Source organism: Medicago truncatula, chromosome 1 (genome assembly GCF_003473485.1).
Source record: "Medicago truncatula cultivar Jemalong A17 chromosome 1, MtrunA17r5.0-ANR, whole genome shotgun sequence".
Lineage (NCBI taxonomy): Eukaryota > Viridiplantae > Streptophyta > Magnoliopsida > Fabales > Fabaceae > Medicago > Medicago truncatula.
Genome location: NC_053042.1, coordinates 32,515,867 through 32,539,734, shown reverse-complemented (window position 1 = coordinate 32,539,734; position 23,868 = coordinate 32,515,867). Strand labels below are relative to the sequence as shown.

The 23,868-nt window shown below is 35.2% G+C and overlaps 3 protein-coding genes across 3 annotated transcripts; 1 reads left to right on the top strand and 2 right to left on the bottom strand.

The window, feature by feature from the left end:
- Positions 1 to 1,366: 1,366 nt before the first annotated feature.
- Positions 1,367 to 2,453, bottom strand: LOC11431263 (polyubiquitin 11). The gene has a single exon (XM_003590446.4). The coding sequence runs from the start codon at positions 2,188 to 2,190 to the stop codon at positions 1,489 to 1,491; it is 702 nt and encodes a 233-aa protein (XP_003590494.2). The 5' UTR covers positions 2,191 to 2,453; the 3' UTR covers positions 1,367 to 1,488.
- Positions 2,454 to 5,545: 3,092 nt separating this feature from the next.
- Positions 5,546 to 8,606, bottom strand: LOC11430516 (peroxidase 21). Its single transcript, XM_003590444.4, has 5 exons — positions 8,449 to 8,606; positions 7,609 to 7,757; positions 7,116 to 7,304; positions 6,471 to 6,636; positions 5,546 to 6,124 (listed from the first exon to the last, which is right to left on the bottom strand). The coding sequence occupies exons 1-5, from the start codon at positions 8,513 to 8,515 to the stop codon at positions 5,718 to 5,720; spliced, it is 978 nt and encodes a 325-aa protein (XP_003590492.1). The 5' UTR covers positions 8,516 to 8,606; the 3' UTR covers positions 5,546 to 5,717.
- Positions 8,607 to 14,498: 5,892 nt separating this feature from the next.
- LOC120578273 (uncharacterized) lies at positions 14,499 to 15,377 on the top strand. The gene is made up of 2 exons (XM_039830902.1): positions 14,499 to 14,832; positions 15,010 to 15,377. The coding sequence occupies exons 1-2, from the start codon at positions 14,499 to 14,501 to the stop codon at positions 15,375 to 15,377; spliced, it is 702 nt and encodes a 233-aa protein (XP_039686836.1).
- The last annotated feature ends 8,491 nt before the right edge of the window (positions 15,378 to 23,868 follow it).

Below are 23,868 nucleotides of genomic sequence, written 5' to 3'. Positions count from 1 at the left end.
AGCAGTCATATATAAAATTTTCGATGAACGGATCATGGAAACATCATCTTGTATCGAGCTATCCATAATGAACAGATTATGGAAACATACTGCCTAAAACCTTTCTTTAAGAAGAATCCTGCTGATCAATTCATATCTGCAAATTGCAAGAAGTGTTCCCTGCGAACATTATGCATAGCAGAATTAATCCCAAACCATCAAAGAATTTCCAATGAAGCCTTGGAAAAAAAAAAAACGAGTATTCAAATAACAGATTCACAGCAGACTCATCCTGGTAGTTGCACCAAAGCAATTATATGAATTGCGAGTGTGACTATTACTCCCTCTCCTGATAATATTAGTAAGGATTTTATGTGACAGCCTTCACACAAATAAGGAGTGATTTGTGCCTTAGTTTTCAATTTACCTCTCCGGTTTTCTATTATGGCACTTCATGAGAACCATATCCGTCTGATTCACTGAATAAAGGCACGACGCCTCTGCCCTCCAAACTCATCTGTCACATTTACATTAATTTTATATTCACCACAAGATCTATAAATTTCTGCAAAAAGCTTTTCTCCCCACCGAAAATACCTCCTCATTGGATGCAATTTGGCACCCCAATGAATGACAGAAACAATATGTTTATAGAACTTGAACTAACAACTTTTTTAAAAGAAAAACAACTTATTGTCAAAGAATTAAACTACAGTATAAAATGTACAAAAGTTCAAAGAAATTAGAATGACAAGTTCATATATAGCACCCAGTAAGAACTTAGAAGAAGTGCTAAAAGGAAAGACATCCAATACAATCAAACTATTGCAATCTTTCAACAAGATCAAAGTGAAATTCCTTCACTGACCATTATGAACAGCATCATCAAGATGTTTACATTTGAGGATTATGCAGCTTGTGGGGAAGAGGAGATTTGATTTTCTCAAATTATTATAGAGGTGTCGACGTGTCAAGTGTCGTGCTTGATAGCATGTTAAGCTATAACACCAAGCTATCAAGCAACAACAAATAAGAAGAATATATACATGTAAGAAATCATTGATAGCTAGCACCAAGCTTTCAATGTTTTGAAAAAAATTGGGAAAATACTGCAATTAAGCTTACACCTTTCCATGTTTTTTTTTTTCATCTTTTCTTTTCATCTTAAAAGAGAACCATAGATGGCAAGTTTATGGGTTTTCTCATGTTATTACTGCATAACCTGTTAGGTTTTATGGTTGATTTTTAATGAAATTTCTTAACAGGAATACATCAGCCGATGCAACATCAAACGCAATTCAATGAAAGCATAGGAACTAGGCATGAACATCCACAATATATTTGATAACAAAATTGTCAAAATTCGCATAAATCGAAGACAATATCATAAATTTAAACAATAATATCAAATTGAAACTTTTATTAATGAACTTTTAATCATTGCAACAGAACACAAATCGAAAAAACAACACAGAAACTAGAAAAAACTAGAAACTTATGGATTTAAATCTAAACATCGTCACCACCACCACCACGTAGCCTGAGAACAAGATGAAGCGTAGACTCTTTCTGAATATTATAATCAGCGAGAGTCCTCCCATCCTCAAGTTGTTTTCCAGCAAAGATCAATCGCTGCTGATCCGGTGGAATGCCCTCCTTATCCTGAATCTTGGCCTTCACGTTATCAATAGTATCAGAACTCTCCACCTCTAGAGTAATTGTCTTCCCGGTCAACGTCTTCACAAATATCTGCATCCCACCGCGCAACCTCAGAACTAGATGAAGCGTACTCTCTTTCTGGATATTATAATCCGCAAGAGTTCTTCCATCTTCCAACTGCTTCCCTGCAAAGATCAATCGTTGCTGATCCGGTGGAATGCCTTCCTTGTCTTGAATCTTCGCCTTCACGTTGTCGATTGTGTCAGAAGATTCAACTTCCAGGGTTATGGTTTTCCCTGTTAGGGTTTTGACAAAGATTTGCATGCCACCACGGAGACGGAGAACAAGGTGAAGCGTGGACTCTTTCTGGATATTGTAATCCGCAAGAGTTCTACCGTCTTCTAGCTGTTTTCCGGCGAAGATGAGACGTTGTTGGTCAGGTGGAATTCCTTCTTTGTCTTGGATTTTGGCTTTGACGTTGTCGATTGTGTCGGATGATTCTACCTCTAGGGTTATTGTTTTGCCGGTCAAGGTTTTCACGAAAATCTGCATGATGATATAAGAAAGAAGAAGAGAGTGATTGGTTTTGAGGAATTGAGAGAAAGAATTGAGAACTGAGAAGATTGATGATGAAAGAGATAGGAAAGGTTGTTGATTTATAAGGAGATGAAAGAAGAATCCAGAACACTGAAGCGTGGAGATTAAGAAAGGAATTTTGTTTCGAGAATGGTCTATAATATTCCAACACTTGACGTGGTGTGTCGTCAATGCTTATCCCACGAATGATCATCACGAAACTTCCGAGTTTAGCAAAGAGGTCCACATGATCGAATATTCACCAGGAAACCACCAACCTTTTGTTTAAATAAAATTTCTAGTTACACCCCAATAAAACCTAGCTGCACCCTAAAATACTTAAAATGACTAAAGTACCTTTAGAATAAGGGAAATAAATTTCTATTTATACTAAAACCCTTTCATCTTTTCTAAAACCTAATTTGTGTGCTCCTTTTTCCCAAACCCAGAATACAATCACATTTTCTCTTCTCTTCACCGAAACCCACTCTTCTTCATCTTCAAAACTCAATTGTATAACTTTATCTTCATTTTCTTTGCAATTTTTTCCCAATTTAAAAGATAACCTTCAATTTTGATTCTTGATATATTTTGCATTCGTAACCCCTAATTTGCATGTGTTTTGTTGATTATGTGAGATACAATTAGTTTGAGTAATTAAGTCACGTACATAAAAATATATGGTAAATGTAGTCATTCATACATAAGTAAACTGAGTTTACATGTACATACTTAAACCGAATTTACATGCACATATTTAAATTTAGTTTGCGTTAACCATATTTTAAGTGATGTAGCCATTCTTAAATTCAAACTGCGTTAACCTTCAGTTAACATTTGTACATACCCTAAACTAAGTTTTAAGTGTGCATAATTAAATATAATTTACGTTAGCCAGAGGTTAACAGTTTGTACATGCTTAAATTAAGTTTTAAGTGTACATACCTAAATTTAATTTACGTTAACCTTACTTTTTTTTTTTTTTTTTTAAGTTTTAACAATACGTAAATTTAAATTACGTTAACCTGGGATTAACACTTAAACCTAGGTAACGCACACACCTTACAAAAACTACTTCTCCGTAAAAGACAAAGGAAATGGAACAAAGACAAAATAGAAACCCAAAATTATTAGAAAATTGAAAAATAAAAGAATTCCTGGAGAGTATGAGTGGAAGATGTTATGAAAGTATTGAAAAATAGAAGAATCTTTAATTTTTCATTGAGATGAGTTCCACATCCATGAATGTTTATGGGTGATAGGGGGTGAAAGTTTAGAGTGCAACGATAAAAAAGTGTTTTCAGAAATTTATATGAAAATAACAATTTTGGTATTAACTTAAAATTTTTGGTAAATTTGGATGTAACCAAAAATATATGGGGTGTAAGTAGAAATTTTCTTGTTTAAACCATGCGATTATATTTAGGAGAATTTTAACAAGTGTTCTTAAAATATCTGTCAAGTAGAGATTTAAAAATAAAAATAAAAATTGTGCATTCAACATTTAAAAAAAATAAATAAATTGTGCTTTCAACATTTTAAAACTTTGAAAATTGATATTTTCAATAAGAAATTAAGTTAAACAAGTTTTTCGTCCTTATAAAATTATAAACTTTTGTTTCTCACAAAGAAAAATGGCCAGTTTTCATATGTAAATTTTTCAACATGCAATTTTGTCTCGTTAAATTTAAATTTGTCTAATTATAATTAAACTTTTAGGATTTTGAAAGATTTTTTCTGACATAATTAGAACATTATAGGGTTTTTAAGCTTATAATATTTTTCTCCTCTCCCAAAAACGAAAACATTTTTCTCTTAAAAATAACCTATAACATTTCTGTATAAGCTTTATTTTTTGAGTTTGTAATTCAAGTAAACTTTTGAGCTTATCTTTTTTTTCCTTTTTATTTTTACCTTTATTATTTTTGTTATGTGTGCCTTAAAATTTCCAAATGAGGATTGTAGGAATCTCAACCAGGTAGGGTTGTTTCAATTTGGCTTGCGGGGCGCTAAAGGTAGCGCGCAAGGCTAAAGACTGAGGTCAAGACGCCAAGGCTCATCATGGGGTGGATTTTGCAGATTCATTCATAACTTATAAAATGGATCTTTTACAATCTGTTTGAGAGCAATATTGAGGAGACCAAAAGAGGAAACTTTTAGGAAACTTAAAGGCTAAGGGTTGAGTACTTTAGAGTGAAATTCTTAGGTTGAAAAATATTTTCTAAATATATTGAATAGTGATATCTCCTTAAAGGAAGAAGAATCTAAATTTTCTCTCTTGTTTTCTCTTAGGATCATCTTGTAAATTGATAGACTTGAAGAAATGGTAGAAACTCGGGAATTCTCTTGGAAAACTCTAGATGATAATTTCTTGTATGTTCTTTAAATCTCCTGTAAAGACTTATTCATATTGGATTGAAGAGTTGTGCTCTCTCCAAAACGTAGGTCAAATTGGGTCAAACTCGGTAAACAATCTCGATGTGTTTGTTCCTCTGCTCTCTTATCTTTGTTCTTTGGTCATGATTGTGGATTTGTTATACGCATATGTTGCTATATTTGTTCTAGATTGAATATTGTTTCTTGGACTATTCGTTTGTTAGTGATATTTGCTCCACATCTTTGTTGTTTTTGGCACTACAAGAAAAAATAAGTATTTCATAGGGCCACTGAAACCCCTGAGAAATGCAACAAAACCCTATGAAACTTAATTTTGCGAGAGGTTTTTCCAAGAGTGATGAGCTCACAAAGGATATATTCGCAAATCCTTTGCGAGGGGGTAAAACTCTATCAAATTTGCAAGGGGTTAACTCCTGTCAAATTGGCGTGGGGTTGCTCCTATCAAAGGCCATATCTAATTGGTTCAGTTGATTGATGTAGATGTCTACTAATTTGATAGCATGTTAGTCGGACTATCATTGTTTTGCAAGGGGATGTCTTTGTGAAACGCTGACATAAGAAATCAAAGTCACAGGTTCGAATCCCCTTGACACTAGTTTATGTGGGCTAATCTACGCAAAGCTTTAATTTGTCACCCTTCACTAATGAACAATTAGATTGATCCCCTAAATTGGTCCTTGAATCGAATACCAGTTTTAAAAAAAGTCTAACAATATAAATTTGAGTAAATTGAAAGCTTGTATTTCTTGCACAATATCTTGATCATGCATTTTAGCTGGGTGTGACGATTGCTTTTCTAAAAAGCATCCTACCAAATTAATCCAAATAATTAAGTGTGGTTTACATATTTTATAAGATTATTCGAATTTTATTGACATATAGTTAAATAATATATCAACATATAAATTTAAACGGATGATGCAAGTGAACAATATGACTTGAATCCTTATCAAACGGATCAACTTTTACTATTAAAAAAGACATACGATAGTTACAACTTCACACTACACTCACAAATCTTTTGAAGGTTTTGTCATGATGAAGTAACATATCTGTGAATAACTTAAAAGAAAGTACCAGCAAATTTATAATTGTTGTTTACAAAGCTAATTGGCATTAACGTAACGGCAATCCTTTCTAATTTCACCTTGATCTCCAATAAGAGGATTATTCTCTGATAACAATTGAACAGCCCTTGAGAATTGTTCATTGAAGTATCCATTATCAGCTGCCATTTTTTTCACATAAGGTGATGTTCTTGGATCAGTAGCTAGTTCTTCATCCACTGTTAGAAGACCCTTATGTTGCAAGATGTTTTTGTAGTAGTTGTTGTCAATTATCATTGGTGTTTTTAGATCATTCCTCACATATTGGACAGCTTTTGGATCTGGATTTGGTGTTGGGCACCTACGTTTTAGGTAGGCAGCATGTGTAGGATCTAACGTTGGATCCACTGTGGGGTATAGTCTGTGGACCAAATTCATGCAATGTACTCTTCCAACCGAGTGTGCTCCTAATTGAATCAAAGTGACCAACGTAATGTTAAATTGTAAACAAAAATATTCCATGACTCCCACACTTACAAAAAAATTATTTTACATTAAAAATTGTGTTATTGCATATAGTTAAATTTAACCACATTTTCGAACATGATTAACCATTGTCACAGATAAGTGTATAAAAAGTGGATGTCCATGTATTATTAATGTAATGAAAGGTGCTTATGAATTATGTTTTACGTTTGACTTTTGAAATTTTAAAGTAATAGTAAGTGTGTTAATGTAATTGGAACGGTTTTCAGTGGATGTGTAACAGAAATAACAGAAAGCAATTAGCCAATTAAAGAGAATATTTGGTACCTAAAAGAGCAACCGTGGCTTCAACGTCAATGCCAATGGCTTGAAAACTAGAAAGCACTGAGGATATTGAGTCATTATGATTTGGAATGAATTGTTCCACCACCTTTACATAGCTTTCTTTGCTATCCTTTCGTCCACTCTTCATTTCAAAGTTTGGACCTCCCAACTTAATATACAGAACAGACAAACATCAACATCAACATCTAAATATAAATTAGTCATAGAATTTCTAAAATGATTTTCTAAAAATAATAACTTCCCTTTATTTTTAACCTTTTTCCTTTTCTTTTGGTGATTAATTAGGGAAACAATTTTTTTTGTTTTAGACAAAGTGACAAATAGATTTGAAAGAAGTACTTTTTCCTCCAAGATTTCTTAAAAACTGTATCCCTTTAAAAGTACACTTTGTGACAAAGTACATTTATCTATTGGTATGGCAAAAAACTTGTATTTTTTCTAGATTTTTCCAAAGTATATGTGCGTGGAAAAAAATATCCCTAAATTTAGAGGGAGAGTTGAACTTAAAAAAAAATTAATGATCTATTAGGTGAAATAATATTTTTGAGTTTAGTTTCACTTTTTATGTAAGACTTGTCAATGCTCCACTCCTTATCAACATGTATATATGATTAGAAAGACACATACCCTGGCAATACCGTCTCTAGCAGAAAGAGCAACAATGTCAGCGCATGACACTGTCAAAGGACATTCTTTTTCAAGAGCAGCTTTGATGGTGCTCACATACTTGAAGTTTCTCATCCCAAAACTTCTCTCCGCTGTCTGCTCCGATACCACGCCGTGCACCGTCTCCAAAAGCAGGGATGCATCACATGACTGCAAGGACATTTAAAACTCATATATAAATCATTATTAATTTGCTTCTTATGAAGCAGAGACTCAGTCTCAGACACGGACCACCGGACACAACACGGATACGGATACATCAACACCAATAATAATTTGAAAAAAAGAAATAATATAATCATATTTGTTGGTGTTTCTCGAATACGATACATATTCTACACAGGGACACTCCTAATCCGAGGAGTATAATATATGTGTTTTATAGATTGCTTCTTAATCTGAAATGATATAACTCTGCTGGTAATTAATTATGTGTCTATATATTTATACTCACCTTGACTATGCAATCATGGAAGAGATTTCTAACCCACGAAATTGCTGTGTTTCCATGCTTGTTATACAATTCATTGACTTGTTGCTTGATGATCTCTTCTGCTTTTGGGCAGCTCTTGGAGTAGTAGTTTACCTGTAGTTGGCTTATCCCTATGCATAAATACATGACATTAATAATGAAAGAAGAAATGGTACAATATCTACAAAAATACAATTAAAGAAATAGATAACGTGTCCATAACAGATTAGGATTTTATGCATTCACATAAACTTTATATTGTAGACTTGATTTGTATATCAAAATCAGAAATTGAGTTGTCTAATATTAGTTAAATAGATCAGATTAAGTGACTTAGACAAATTAATACGTATAGAATTTTCCAAAGTGGGAAACACGGATCCTTCTATGACACCCTTGCATTTTAATGAAAAAATAATATTCAATTCAAAATAACATAATATGATATCAAAATGAGAATTTGTTAGAATTAATTAGTTAGGTCTAATCCAAAAATATAATTAGATAACATTGACCTTGTAGTATATGATGTGAGGCCATGAGGGAGTGTTTTGAAAATAAACATTGAAAAGAGAACACTTGAAAATAGTGTATAAAAGAAGATACATCTAATCTAACAAGCCTTACAAACTGATTTTATAAGAACAAGTTACCTTCCATTAAAAAAATATAAGATAGTGAAGAATAATAACATGGAGCTCATGAAAGTTGCATGTATATTTTTCACATGATAATGCATACTATACTTATATATGTATAAATTGTCACATGTCTTAAATAATGGCCACAAAGTATTTGAGGAAAAAGAGTTAGGAAATGTACCCAAATTAAAATGTAGGAGAAGCAATAGAAAGAGGAAAGAGGAATTAGAACTAGACTTGTAAGCCATATCTAGCAAGTTGAAATGTCTCTTCTATCTTGTGAGTTTTGATATATGGGAGAGGGAATTTATAAGCCTTATATAGAGATAGTTATGGAGTGCACAACTCAATTAATAATTTAAGCTTAAGTGTGCCATTTGGGAAGTGTAAAACAAAAGCCTAATTTGGGCGGCACAATATCCACTACTACGCAACTTTCTTTGACATTCTTCACCTCACGCTTGTGGCCCCACACATAAGTTACACTTGCACTGCTTCAACTAGCTTGCTAGTGCTTATATTGTAGATTAATTATATAATTATAACATGTTTCCTTACCACACTCACTAAGAGTGTGAAGAAAATTATGATCGTAATGTTTGAGTAACATATAATTAAATTGATGGATGAATTAAGAAAACGTTAAAATAGTTAATAGCAATAGAAATATTGGTCAAATCAAAGAAAGTTTAATTTTGGAGTTTTTAATTAACTGTAGTGGAGCGGTTAATTTTGGTACTTAAAACGCATGAGGTATAGACCCAAATTCTTTTAATTAGGCAAAGAAAAGAAAAAACGGTTGTGTAGTTGATGAATCAAATATTAATCTTATATGGGACTAAATAATAATTTAAGCCATTTCGAATATCTTCATTATGTACTTCTCTTATCACTAACTATATGGAAAAAATACTTTGAATTTTGATTAGAAGCGAAAATTAACTATTTCACTTAATATTAATATTTTACTAAAAAAATATATATTATTATTCCTTATATACCCTTCACTTGTTCATGGAAGAGAGGTTCCTGATAATATGGAGTTTGGTCAAAAGATAATTAAAGTTTGATAAAGAATTGTCCACACAGCAAATGAGGTCAATTCTCTAGTCCACAGGGAGAGGGCCCCCTGATAATTCGAACTTCAATCGAAAGATAAGTAAAATCCAACAAAAAAAAATTGTCCTACATATCAAATGAACTTAAGTTCTTCGAAACAATTAGCTATATTATGGAATTTATTAACCACTTAAATTTAATTGTTTGGTTTTCAACCACCATAATTTTTGTTTTTTGTTTTGGTCAAGATACCACCATAATTTTACTTGGTGTATAAGTAACAAGAATTATAGCCGTTATTAAAAATAGCATCTGTCCTTAACAAAAATAAAAATAGCATCGGTCACGGACTTTTGGGGATCGGTTGGTGATGGCTAAATCCAAAAATAGACAATTGAATATATATATTTTTTTTGAAGGAAGACAATTGAATAATTTGTCGAGTGATATAATGCTAAAATTATTGATTTAATGAACATTATACAATTTTAACAATGTTTAATGAATATTATATCGACTAACTTTAAATTATTTGAGATCATATAATTTGGGCTGCCAATGAAATTAGATTCAATAATTGATTAAAAAGGATAAACTAATTAAAACTTATAAATTAGGATCAATTGGATTGGAATTTAGCAAAGTCCTTTGCCTTAGGTAAGTAGACCAAACTATTAAAATACAATAACAGAATAAGTTAAGAGGCGTTTCTGGTCATTCATCTTTGTCAAACATTTCAAGATAGTTCCCTTTATTATATTAATCATTATGAAGTGCTAAAGAAATAGTAAAACAAAAACATAAACAAGGTGTTAGAGAAATACTAGCCTCACAAATTGGAGTATACCATGTCATATTCACCATTGTTTATTAGTGGAGTTAATTATATTCATACAGAATAATCTACAACTACCAACTACAAACCACTATGGCCCCCAAACTCTCTCAATTAATCCAATGTTTTTTTCTACTAAAAAAAGCATCTTTGATTGACAAAATAAAAAGCATCTGAAATTGTAGTTAAAGCATCATGTTTGTAAACAAGATACTGAAAATGACTTTCCCATGCATTTTAATCCTTTGTTTCATGTCAATGATGTAATGGAACATAACTGTTAAGATAAATGAGTATCATTTGTTGGAAATGTCGGGGCTTGGGTGATTAGAGTGAAGTTTAAAATTTAAAATACATCGTTCAAAATTATAATCGTGTGTGTTATTATCGTGTATGAGACTGTGATTAATTCGAATAAGACAGAAGAGTTGTGTTATGTCTTGGGCTTTGATAATTATTTTATTGTCTACTGTGAATGTTGCGATGACGATGTGGCTTTGTGTTGGTGTAAGTCATGGAATTTGTTGAGACAACATTCAAAAACTTCTCAATTTTCTTGTTATATATAGGGAATTTCAATGATATTCTCTCATTTGATGAGAAGAAAGGAAGAGTTGATCGCATCAATTAGTTGATCAATGGTTTCCCTAAGGCAACTATGGACGAGGGCTTAATTGATATTCAGATGGAGGGATACCCGTGCACTTGGTTCAAAAGTCTTGGAATGAATCTGATAGTAGAAGGGAAACTAGATTGAGCTATGACAAATGATAATTGGTGCAACTTATTTCCGGATGCGAGGTTGGAATGTCTAACGACTACTACATCAGATCATTACCCTCTTGGGCTTTCTTGCAACCCTATGTTCATTGGTACTAGACCTCGATCGTTATCAATTTAAGTTTGAGAATACTTAGTTGGTGGAGCCTGAATTTGATAACTCTGTTCTTCAGTGTTAGTAATCTTACTATGGAGACATGATAAATAAGCCATGGATATCATCAAACGGAGTAAGGAAAACATGAATTAATTAATGCACTTAGAAGCACTCCTAGTTAGAGATTATTTATTTTGAAAGCAAACAGCCAATACATTCTGGTATAAGGATGCACACACTTAAATACATTCAGTGTTGCAACTATTAGGAAAAAGGTGAATAATACTGCATCCTTGAAGGACACAAACAACGTTGTTTGTAACTCTTCTGGGATATGTGCTCCATTACTCTCTGGTCCTTAATACCATGCCCCTCTCTACTACTTGAGATAATGAAAACTTAACAGTACCTTTTACATTCAAATACGTTGGTTTCTACATGCAAGCTGATAAATATCGTGAACCAGATGGATTTAATTTAGGATTCTATCAACATTTTTGGAACACATGTGGTCCAAAAATTTTCAATGCTGATTTTTATTGGCTAGAATTGTTAAATATCATGCTTAGGATTGTTGATGAGGAGTCATTATGTATTAGGTGTTGGTTATCTTAAGAAAGAATATGAAGAACATGAAAGAATTAAAGGCATGCAAGTCTTGAACTTGATATGGGAATTTAGACTTCAAAGAATGAAGGAATTCGAGACGATTAGAGATTACTCTGACAAGCTTTTCAATATTGCAAACAATCTAAGACTTTTGGGATTGGAATTCAATGACACAAGAATTGTTGAAAAAAATCTTGTAACGGTACCCAAAAGATATGAAACAACCGTCGTTGCCTCAGAGAATACCAAGGATTTTTCAAAAATATCTTTGGAAGAATTGATTAAACCATTGAAGGTGCAAGAACATAGAAGATTGATGAGAGAGGACACAACAACGAAAGGAGCTTCAGCAGCCAATCAGCAAAATGTTGGAAAATTCAAGAAGGATTTTGGTGAAATTGGAGTAGGCTCAACATCAGCGAAAGCAAAAGAAAAGAATGAAATTTGAAGAAAATCTTATCCACCTTTCCAATATTGTGGAAAGAAATGTCATCCATCATTTAAATGTTGGAGAAAACGAAATGCTAAGTGCACTATGTCTAGTCAAATGAGACATGAAGCTCTTATATTTCAGAATAGGAATCAACAACATAGTGATGAGGCAAGTGATGTGATCAAGAAGAAGAGGAGGAGGATCACTTGTTCAATGCAAAATGCATGTTTCTCTAGAATCGAATCAAGTGAGAATTGGCTAATTGACAACAGTTGTACTAACCACATGACACATAACAAGGATTTATTCAGGAAAGTAAACGGTGCAAGTTCATTAAAAGTTCGGTTGGAAATGACAACTATACTGTTGTAAAAGTTAAAGGAACAATAGCAATCGCAACCTATTCAATTACAAAGTTCATTGCCGATGTGTTGTACGTCCCTGAAATTGATAAAAATATTTGAAGTGTCGGGCAATTTATTGAAAAGGGCTATAAAGTTTTGTTTGAAACAAAAAGATTCTTGATTAACGATGGTAATGGTAAAGATGTTTTCAGAGTAAAAATGAGAGGAAAAAGTTTTGCTCTAAATCTATTGAAGGAGGAGAAAATTAGTTTTCAAAATGAAAGAAAATGTAACAGATTTGTGGCACAAAAGGCTCAGACAATATCATCATCAGGGCCTGCTGCAACTAAAATCCAAGGATATGACAAACGACCTTCCAGAACTTGGTGACCATATTTCAAATTGCAAGGCTTGTCAGTTTGGAAAGCAATGTAGGAAGCCATTTCCAAAGACAACATGGAGAGCAACAAAGAAGTTGAAATTAATTCATACTGATATTGCAGGCCCATGAAGAACACCTTTGAATGACAGTCTTTATTATACTATATTCATTGTTGATTTTACTCGTATGTGTTAGATCTTTATAAAGCTCAAGTCGGAGGAAGCACAAGTATTCTGGAGTTAAAAAAAAAAAAAAAAAAAAAAAAAACAAGAAATAGTGGCTCAATCTACTGCCAAAGCAGAGTTTTTTGCTGCAAATGCTGCTGTAAATCAAGCTATGCGGCTGACAAAGATATTGCGTGATCTTCATCTTGAGCAGAAAGAACACAATAGGATTTTTGTTGATAATCAAGTTGCAATAGCTATTTCCCACAATTCAGTTTTTCACGGAGAAACCAAGCATTTCAACATCAAACTGTTTTCCTTGAGGGGAAGTGCAGAAGGATGGCGCTACTACTCTTGTTTATTGCAAAACAGAAGAACAAATAGATGATATATTTACAAAGCCCTTACCAACTACCAAGTTTAAAGACACGAGACCAAAGCTTGGTGTTTGCTGCTCCTTAAGACTGCTGATGTGGAGTCATTGTTTTAGGTGTTGGTTATTTGATTTTATCAACTGTTGTTCAGTTTTTAAATTGTTGTGTTGCTTAGTGGTAGTTATTAATGGTTACAGTTTTATGAAACCATTGTAGGTTATTGTTTTATGAAACAGATCATACCTATATTTCATGCATTGTATGATAATTCTATTCTATTCAGAAAATATATTCCAATTCTTTCTTGTACAATTATCAACAATAATCAAGCTTTTTTCCTGCCAACCTTAACAGAACAAATATTGCTATGATTCCGAAAGGTGAAACTCAACCATCAATTAAGGATTGGAGATCAATATATTTTCATAATGATTTTATATAAGGTGGTTGCAAAAGTTGTTGCTAATCATTTGATGAAAGTTTTGAACAAATGTATTGTTGGTGATTTCCAAAATAATGGAATCAATTTAGAACCAAAAGTTGTAACTCTTCATGGGAACCATTCATATACATTGGAACATTATTATTTATTATTAATAATGAACCATGACATTGATTCAAGTATATATGGTTATAACCTTTGGCAAAAGGGTGCTTAATGAATCATGGCATTGATTCAAGTTAAATAGGTGTTTTCTCTCATGTGAAGAGTCATATAATGCACTATAAATGCTTGACATTTGGGCATTAGTTGAATATACAAAAACCACACAACTACACACAATTTGGACAGAATTTTGTTACATTAACAACATAATTCTTCACCATTCTATTATTCTAAATCATCCATCAATTCTCTAATGCATGAGTGAATTGCTGGAACCATAAATCTGTAAAATACTGTTAGGAGATACGCTTGGTGTGGTTGTGCAATACACGTCAAGGAACTCATAGTATCCTGAAGGGGATTCGCCGGTCATTCCTATTGCATCCAATATACATTTATTGGTGGGGGCGAATCGAACCTAAAGGTTAGTGTGGCAACCCCATACGCTTTGAGTTTTACATGCATGATCATTAAACATTTCAGGTTTCAAGTGCAGCAGCCTCTTCCCAACAAACAAGATATATAACAATCTTTAGGTTCGATTTCTATGGCTGCTTCATTGAAAGAAATGACTTCTGACTTTGTTAAGTTGGAAAAGTTTGATGGGGGAAATTTCATCCGTTGGCAAAAGAAGATGAAGTTTCTTCTTACAACATTGAAAGTGGCATACGTTCTGAACATGGCAAGGCCTGAGGAGAAGGATGATGAAACCGTTGCTGAGACAAGAGACAGACAGAAATGGGACAACGATGATTACATCTGCTTAAGACACATCCTGAATGGTATGTCTGACTCTTTGTTCGATATCTACCAGAGCAGCCCTTCTGCAAAAGACTTATGGGACAAATTGGAAACCAGATACATGCGTGAAGATGCAACAAGTAAGAAATTCCTTGTCTCTCATTTTAATAATTACAAAATGGTAGATAATAAGTCTGTTATGGAACAATTATATGAGATTGAACGTATTCTTAACAACTACAAACAACATAACATGAATATGGATGAAACAATTATTGTATCATCCATAATTGACAAACTTCCTCCTTCTTGGAAAGATTTCAAACGAACCATGAAACATAAGAAGGAAGACATTTCTCTTGAGCAACTTGGCAATCACCTTCGTTTAGAAGAAGAATACCGAAAACAAGAAGGTATTAAGAATCATGTTACTCAAGAGAAGGTTCATGTTATGGAAGAAGGAAATTCAAGCAAATCTTCCAAAAAGAGAAATCATGAAAATGATAAGTCTCATCATAACCACAATGGTAATAACAACAAAAAGAAAAGGAAAGGTGAATGTTACTTTTGTGGGAAAGAAGGACACTTCAAGAATGAATGCAGGTTCTTTAAAAAAAGAACAAAGAAAAGAATTCAAGGGCAACAAATGATGATTTTGTTGCGGTCATTTCTGAAATCAACATGATTGAAGATGTTGATTCATGGTGGATAGACTCTGGTGCTACTCGCCATGTGTGCAAAAACAATAAAATGTTCAAGACCATCAATAAAGATGTGAGTGTTTTGTACATGGGAAATGATTCAACTGTGCAAGTCCAAGGAAAAGGGACCATAGAGATTGAATTCACTTCTGGAAAAACACTTACTCTTAAAGATGTATTTTATGTTCCTGAAGTTAGGAAGAACTTGATTTCTGTACCATTACTTAATAAGAATGGGTTCAAATCTGTATTTGAGGGAGATAAATTTATCCTCTCAAAGGGGGGTGTGTTTGTAGGAAAGGGATATTTGTGTGAGAATATGTTCAAATGTAATGTTGCAAATATTAATAATAATAATAATATGATTTCTGCTTATATGGTTGAGACTTGTGATTTATGGCATATGCGATTGGGACATGTTAATTTTAGAAAATTGGAGGATATGATGAAATCAAATCTAATTCCTAATTTTGATAAAAATTTTGATTCATGTACTACTTGCATGTTGACTAAAATTACAAGACAACTGTTATCATGGTTTTTGGGTGCCAAGCCATTTAATTGGACTTGTACCTTTCGACCGTTGATTTCTCTCTTTTTTCTTGGGAAGGGAAAAATTGAGAAAAAACCCTTAGATTCTAAGTTCGGGGGTCGGTTTTACTACGGGAAGGTGTTAGGCACCCGGAGTAACTATAGTCCTCTATAGGAGCCGTTTTCCTAAGTCGATTTCTACGTTTTATTTTTATTGCCTACTTATTGAAAGAAAAGAAGTTTTATTTGAGTGAAGAATGGGGGTGAGAAGAAGTAGAATTTGATTTTATTTCGGCTTGGATGAGTTTTGACTCATTGCCTACGTACCCTTTTAAGGGATCAAAACCGTTCGTAGTTCTTGCTAAAAAAATTTGTTTTTGTTTTAATTGTTTGATTTTAAGTTTTGAAAATGGTTTTGAAGAAGGAGATTGGGAGGCTTCATGAGCATTAGATTTAGCAAAAAAGTGAGGTTTGATTAGTGATTAGAAAGAAAGTCTAAATGGTTAAGATGAATTGAATTTTCCTTAAGAAAAAGAAAAGAAAAAAAATGAAGTGTTGACTTCATATTTATTATGAAATTTTTTGAAGTGAAGTTCAATTGTTTTTTTTTGGAAAAAAGATGGATTTTCTCTAAGTGTTTAAAACCTAAACGCTTATTTAACCATACAATCCTATGCATACATCTAAGGTGAGTGTGTGCGTGTCGGTGCGCCATAGTGTCCATAGTCCATATTACAACATCTCCTAAATACATTCTATGGCCTCTTTGCCAAGCTACAAACCAATGGTAAATTACATCTCTAAAATGAATTAAAACTTGCAAAAATAAATGCTAGACTAAAGAAGGTGGAGGGAATGCTAAATGAGATGCATGAAACATGGAAATAAACTTGTTAGTGAAAAGAAAAAAAACATAACAAGTACTAAGAAATAAAAGCATGCAAGATGGCACAAAAAGTTAACAAAATGACATTAAACCCTAAAAACTTAGGTATGAAACCTAAAGCATTCTTGGCCTCTAATTCTCATGCTTTAACAAATTTTGAAAGAGTTTTCTTTATCTCAAGTTATAGCATGGAATTATTGGAAATATGCAAGCATGGTTTCATGCCATATTTTCTAGAATAAACTTGGCATTTTATATCTTTCAAAATAGGCATATATTGTTCATAAAATCAAGAACTTATGAACCAAATCAAAACAGCAAATCAACATGAGATTATAGGCACAAATTTCTCATATTAACACATCAAGTAGTTTTATCACATATTCTCACATCAAGGACAAATGTGTGAAGAAGAATCCATAATAAATAATTCAAAGAGAATTAAAATGCTATGAATTAATCATACCAAAATTTCATGAATCCTCAATGTGCAAAAATGTCATAAAAACAATAAGAAAATATCAAGAAACATGTATGAATTTTTCTAGGAATTTTATCACAATTTTAATCAAGACATAGGTGCAGGTAGCAAACAAAAACAGTGCAAATAGCAGAAAAGTAAACAAAAACGTAAAAAGCAAAGAAATAAAGCCCAAGCCCAAAAAACCAAAAGATCCGGATGCACAGGGAGCGTTGGATTGATCCAGAGGGGGAAACCCTAGATCCAACGCTCAGGATTGAAGGGATTGGACCGGTCTTGAACCGGTCCGGTTCAGTTGCCTATATAAACAAGCTAGCACCGGTTTTTTTCATTTTTTACAAATTCTCTCTCTCTCTTCTCTCAGAGCTTCTCTCTCTAAACTCACTCTTCTCTCTTCTCTCACCTCCACCGGTTTCTGGCTATGTCGCCGGAGAAGATGAAGGTGACCGGAAACTTCATCTTCTCCGATGAACCTCCTAGGGTTCCGGCGAAGAAATTTCCAGAATTCTAAGATTCCTACGTTTTCTGATTCGTCTTCTTATTCTAAGTATGATTCTGGCACTGGTTTTCAAACGATTCTTGAAACGACGTAGATCGGGAAAAGACTCATACGGTTTTGAAATGATTTTTTGATTGTTTTTTTTTAACAAAACGTTTAGATCTTTAAAGATTTACATCGTTTCGTCGTTTGATTGATTTTCTGGTACGCGTTCTTGCTTTCAAAACTTAGATCCTTATGGATCTAGGTTTTGTGTTTACGGTTACGGCCTTGGCTTTGAATTCTGGAAATCTTTGGATTCGGTTTGTTTTACTTCACTGATTCATGCTTTTTTCAAAGAAAATGATGTTGAAGTTGTTTACCTGTGATTTTCGATTCGGAGACTCTGTAGGAAGAGCTTCTGGAAACTTTGATCTGGTTCTTTTGTGACTTTGTTGCTTTGAAACTGGAAACAACACGGTGTTTCTTCACTGATTCACCTTCTTCTTCTTCTTCTTCTCGCTGTTGTCTCTGTGATCGCGCCTGGATTCGTTGCCAAACGGTGACGGAGCTGCGCTTGAATTGCAGAGGAATTGGTTCTATGATGATGATTCCTCAGGAATCTCTGAGAATCAATGGGAAATTCAATGAATTTTGATGATTCTTGCTTTCTGGAAAACGGTTAGGGTTTTGTGTTCTTGGTGAATCTGAGAAACTTTTCTGTTTTGATTCTGTTGCTGAAAAAAGAAAATTGAATTTGTGTTTATGAGTTGGCGTGTAGTTAATGGCTCTGAAATCTGACTCAATGTATTTATAGCTGACATGTGTACACTTGAGCCAATGGATTTGTGACATCTGGACATGGAGAAAACTGGCACGGCCTTGTAATTTTGGACTTCTGGGCCTTTCTGCAAAAACAAAGAAATTGAGGACTAAACTGCAAAATTAAAAACTTGAAATGAAATAAAAAAACAGTTTGGACAAAAATGCAATTTTTGGACCTCAATTGAGGGACCAAAATGCAATTAAAAATAAAATTTGAATAAAAACGTAATTTGACCAAACGTAAAGTGAAACAAAAATAAAACTGACAAAACGGACTAAAACGAACCAATGGCTTAAATGAGGTACTTCAAAGTAACCTCCCCATGCCAAAATTTCATGTGAAATGACCAAAATGCCCCTAGGGTTAAAAACGACCTAAACTGAATCAAATTGACTTGACACTGACTCAGATGCAAGTTTGAAATGAATTTTAACAAAGTTTACTGATGAAATGTTTAAAAGTAATCCGAAAAGACTCAGAGACAGTCACAAGGATGAAAATGGGTCCCACTGCAGGAAATGACCAAAATACCCTTCTGTATGACTTTTTTTGCAAATTTTGAAATAAACTGTAGAAAAAGCAATGTAATGATTCAGAGACACTTTTGAACGACTTACAAGACAAGTAAAGACATTTCAAAAGGTTTTATGCAAGAAAAACATAGGTAAAATTGTGATTGAAAATACTGCGAGGCAGAGACAATTTGAACTGTGCAGTTGAAATTTGACATTTGACAAAGTTTGAAATGAAATTGGGCCCAGTATTTTTAGGTCCAAAAACAGGGTATAACAGCTGCCCCTATTTAAGTTTCTTTGTCTGGAGAGTCAAGAGACGGAGTCTTTGGCTTGACAGGACGAAGATACTTAAATATTAGCATTTGCACCGTGTTTGGACGTAAAAATACGCCTACCCATTTTCAAATAATATGCATGCCATGCATCATTTGGATTATGAATGCAAGACCTCATGGGGATTGGAATTAACAAAATATGTCGTATCCATTGCGGGATTGGTAGACATTGACAAAGATAGTGAATAGCAGAGTAACGGGAAACTAGAAACAAGTTGGACAGGTGCAAGCTGTTCTGGGATTCGAACTAGCCACTTGACCGGGGATGAAACAAACAGACAACTGCGAGTTGTTCTTATGGATTCGAACTGGTCACTCGACTGGGAAAAAGAGAAAATTGGCAAGTACGAGTTGTTCTTACGGATTCGAACTGGTGACTCGACTGAAAGCAAGGCAAATAGATAGGTGCGAGCTTGTTCTTGGATGTGAACTGGTTACTCCACCGGAGACAAACAGATAGATAGGTACAAGCCGCTCTTGGATTGAGCTAGGCACTTGACCAAACGGAAACATATTGACAGGTACAAGCTGCTCTTGGATTGAGCTGGTCACTCGACCGAAAGCAAAGGCAAATAAACAGGTGTGAGCTTGTTCTTGGATGCGAACTGGTTACTCCACCGGACAGAAACAGATAGACAGGTACAAGCTGCTCTTGGATTGAGCTAGCCACTTGACCAAACGGAAACATATTGACAGGTACAAGCTGCTCTTGGATTGAGCTGGTCACTCGACCGAAAGCAAAGGCAAATAAACAGGTGTGAGCTTGTTCTTGGATGCGAACTGGTTACTCCACCGGACAGAAACAGATAGACAGGTACAAGCTGCTCTTGGATTGAGCTAGCCACTTGACCAAACGGAAACATATTCACTGGGGATTGGTTTTTATTTGACCAAATATAGATTGAGATTGACTTAACATTGATTCGATTTGAAAGGTAGAAATTGACCGATACTATTGGCTCACAAGGTTTTGACAGAGAACCTGACATGAGTATTGAATTGAGACTGATGTTGACATTGGAAATGCAATATGCATGGATGATATAACAGTTTCATTAAATGCATGAGCACGTAATATGCATGATTATGCATGTATGAATGCTTGTAATGCATGACTGTTGGCAGTTTGTAGGCACGACTTCACGGGGAAGACAAGACATTAGAATATTGGGCACGTAGTGGCTCGTGCTATATTACACATTCTTGGAAATCCTCTTTGGAGATGACGTCGTTGGGAGACGTATCGGAACCATGGCCGAGGGCTGGTAGGTATGTAACTTGCTAGGGATAGAGTCTTGAGAGACTCCACTGGGGAAAACGCCGTTGTGCTGGGCATTTCAGTGCTGGATATGTTGTAGACATTGCATCTGTGGTCAATGCTTTTTGCATGTTATATTCTTAATTTCATTCGTTCATTTTTTGCATCCCATTTTTGCCTGGATCGCCCTTTCGGGTTTTCGATCCACCGGGGAAATAAGTTCTTTTCAATGCCCCATTTTTGCCTGAACTGCCCTTTCGGGTTGTCAATCCAGCGGGGTGCTCATTTTTGCCTAAGTCGCCCTTTCGGGTTTTCAACTTAGCGAGCTCATTCATTTTCATGCATTTTATTCTGTTTTTTCATTCTTGCCACTGACCACAGACTATCCTGGAGGAGAACCTGCTTGTAACATATATTGAAATAGACATCGACATACTCTCGCTCATGCATGTTTCATTTGAATGTACCCTGTTGCTCAGGTTTGCTTTTCAAAATAGACAAAAAGTTTTCAATTTTCAAAATGTTTGTTTCAAGCATTGTCATTATCAAAATAGAAAGAGAATGTTTTGTATATAGCTTTGAAAGTAAAAAGAAAGCAGAGTTTCAAACAAAAGCACAAGCTCAAATTGATGTATAAGAGTGGTGGTCAGCCGAAGGCATGACTCCACGGATTCACAAAGCTTGGAAAATGGTAATTTTATTGGTTGGTGGTACATTGAACACAGCAATCATTACATTTCCTGGAAACTTTGAATTCGCAAGTGTAGGAGTTTTTGATGAAGATAGTCATTAACAGCTGCAAATGCCCCAAGGGGGACGGTGGTCGGCCAGATATAGCTACTTGCCTTTTATTTCAATCTCATTTTTGCATGAACCGCCCTTTCGGGTTTTCGGCTCATCGAGACGCTCATTCTTGCCTGATTTGCGTACAATCTCAGCGAGCTTTTCATATATTTTTTTTTTTTGTCCCTTATTTTTGCCTGGACCGCCCTTTCGGGTTTTCGATCCACCGGGAAGCGCATTTTTGCCTAGGCCGCCCTTTCGGGTTTTCGACCTACCACGCTGTTCTTTTCATATTTCTAGGCAAAGTATTTCTTGACTATATCGGCATTCACTGGATTTGGAAGTTCTACACCATCCATGTGTGTAAGGATTAAAGCACCACCGGAGAAGGCCTTCTTGACAACATAAGGACCTTCATAGTTAGGCGTCCACTTGCCCCTTGGGTCGGGTTGCTGGCTTATCCTCCTTTTCAATACAAGTTCCCCTACCTTGAATTCTCGGGGATGGACTTTCTTATCAAAAGCAGTCTTCATTCTTACTTGATATGACAGTCCACGAGCCATGGCATCCATACGTTTTTCCTCAATCAAATTCAACTGATCATACCGGCTTTGGCACCATTCAGCCTCTGATAACTTTGCTTCCATGATCACACGGAGAGACGGGATCTCCACTTCCAAAGGAAGAACTGCTTCCATACCATATACAAGAGAGAAAGGGGTTGCCCCGGTTGAACTGCGCACAGTAGTGCGGTAGCCATGCAGAGCATAGGGTAACATCTCATGCCAGTCCTTGTAAGTGGTTACCATCTTCTGGACAATCCTCTTGATATTCTTGTTGGCGGCCTCAACTGCACCATTCATCTGAGGTCTATAGGGAGAAGAGTTATGGTGCTCAATTTTGAATTCTTCACAAAGAGCTTGCACCACATTGTTGTTCAGGTTCGTACCATTGTCGGTAATAATCTTGCTGGGAACACCATATCGACAGATGATGTTGTTCTTGATGAACTTAGCTACCACTTGCTTGGTCACATTGGTATAAGATGCTGCTTCAACCCACTTGGTGAAGTAGTCAATTGCCACTAAGATGAAACGATGACCATTTGAAGCCTTCGGTTCAATCCTTCCAATCATGTCGATGCCCCACATTGAGAACGGCCATGGGGATGACATAACATTGAGAGCGTGCGGAGGCACATGAATCTTATCAGCATAGATTTGACATTTGTGACATTTTCTGGCGTACTGGTAGCAATCATGCTCCATGGCCATCCAGTAGTAACCTGCCCGTAACAACTTCCTCGACATAGTATGCCCTGTAGCATGGGTCCCGAAGGTACCGTCATGTACATCATGCATTAACTGCTCCGCCTCATGTTCATCAACACATCTTAACAATACCATGTCATAGTTTCTCTTGTACAGAATATCTCCATCTAACAGGAATCTACTGGCCAATCTTCTCAAGGTCTTCTTGTCTTGTTTGGAAGCACCTGGCGGATACTCACGGCTCAGCAAGAACTGTTTGATGTCGTAGTACCAGGGTCTATAGTCAACCACATTTTCGCCAGCCTGATCGATCACATCCCCAATAGCAAACACATGCGAAGGTCTTTCAAGGCGTTGCACTTTGATTATTGGCACATCATTCCAATGGTTTACTCGAAACATGGAGGATAGAGTAGCAAGAGCATCAGCCATTTGGTTCTCATCACGAGGAATATGGTGCAGCTCAACCTTTGTAAAATATGTCAGCAAACGTCTCGCATAATCACGATAAGGAATCAACTTAGCATGGTGGGTCTCCCATTCACCCTTTATCTGATTGATGACGAGCGCAGAATCTCCATAGATGTCGAGGTGTTTGATTCTCATGTCAATTGCTTCCTCGACCCCAAAGATACATGCTTCATACTCAGCCATATTGTTGGTACATTCGAACAAGATTCTGGCGGTAAAAGGAATGTGATGCCCCTGCGGGGATACAATGACTGCCCCAATTCCCTTACCATAAGCATTGACAGCACCATCAAAGACTAAACCCCACTTGCTATTGGGATCTGGACCTTCATCAATCAACGGTTCTTCGCAGTCTTTGGATTTCAAATACATGATCTCTTCATCGGGGAAATCAAACTCAATTGGTTGGTAATCATCAAGAGGTTGGTAGGCAAGATGATCGGCAAGAATGCTACCTTTGATTGCCTTTTGAGTTTTGAACACAATATCATATTCAGATAAAAGCATCTGCCAGCGTGCAATCTTTCCAGTAACGGCCGCTTTCTCAAAGATATACTTTATCGGATCCATTCTGGATATCAACCAAGTTGTATGATTCACCAAATAATGACGCAGGCGTTTGGCAGCCCAAGCTAGAGCA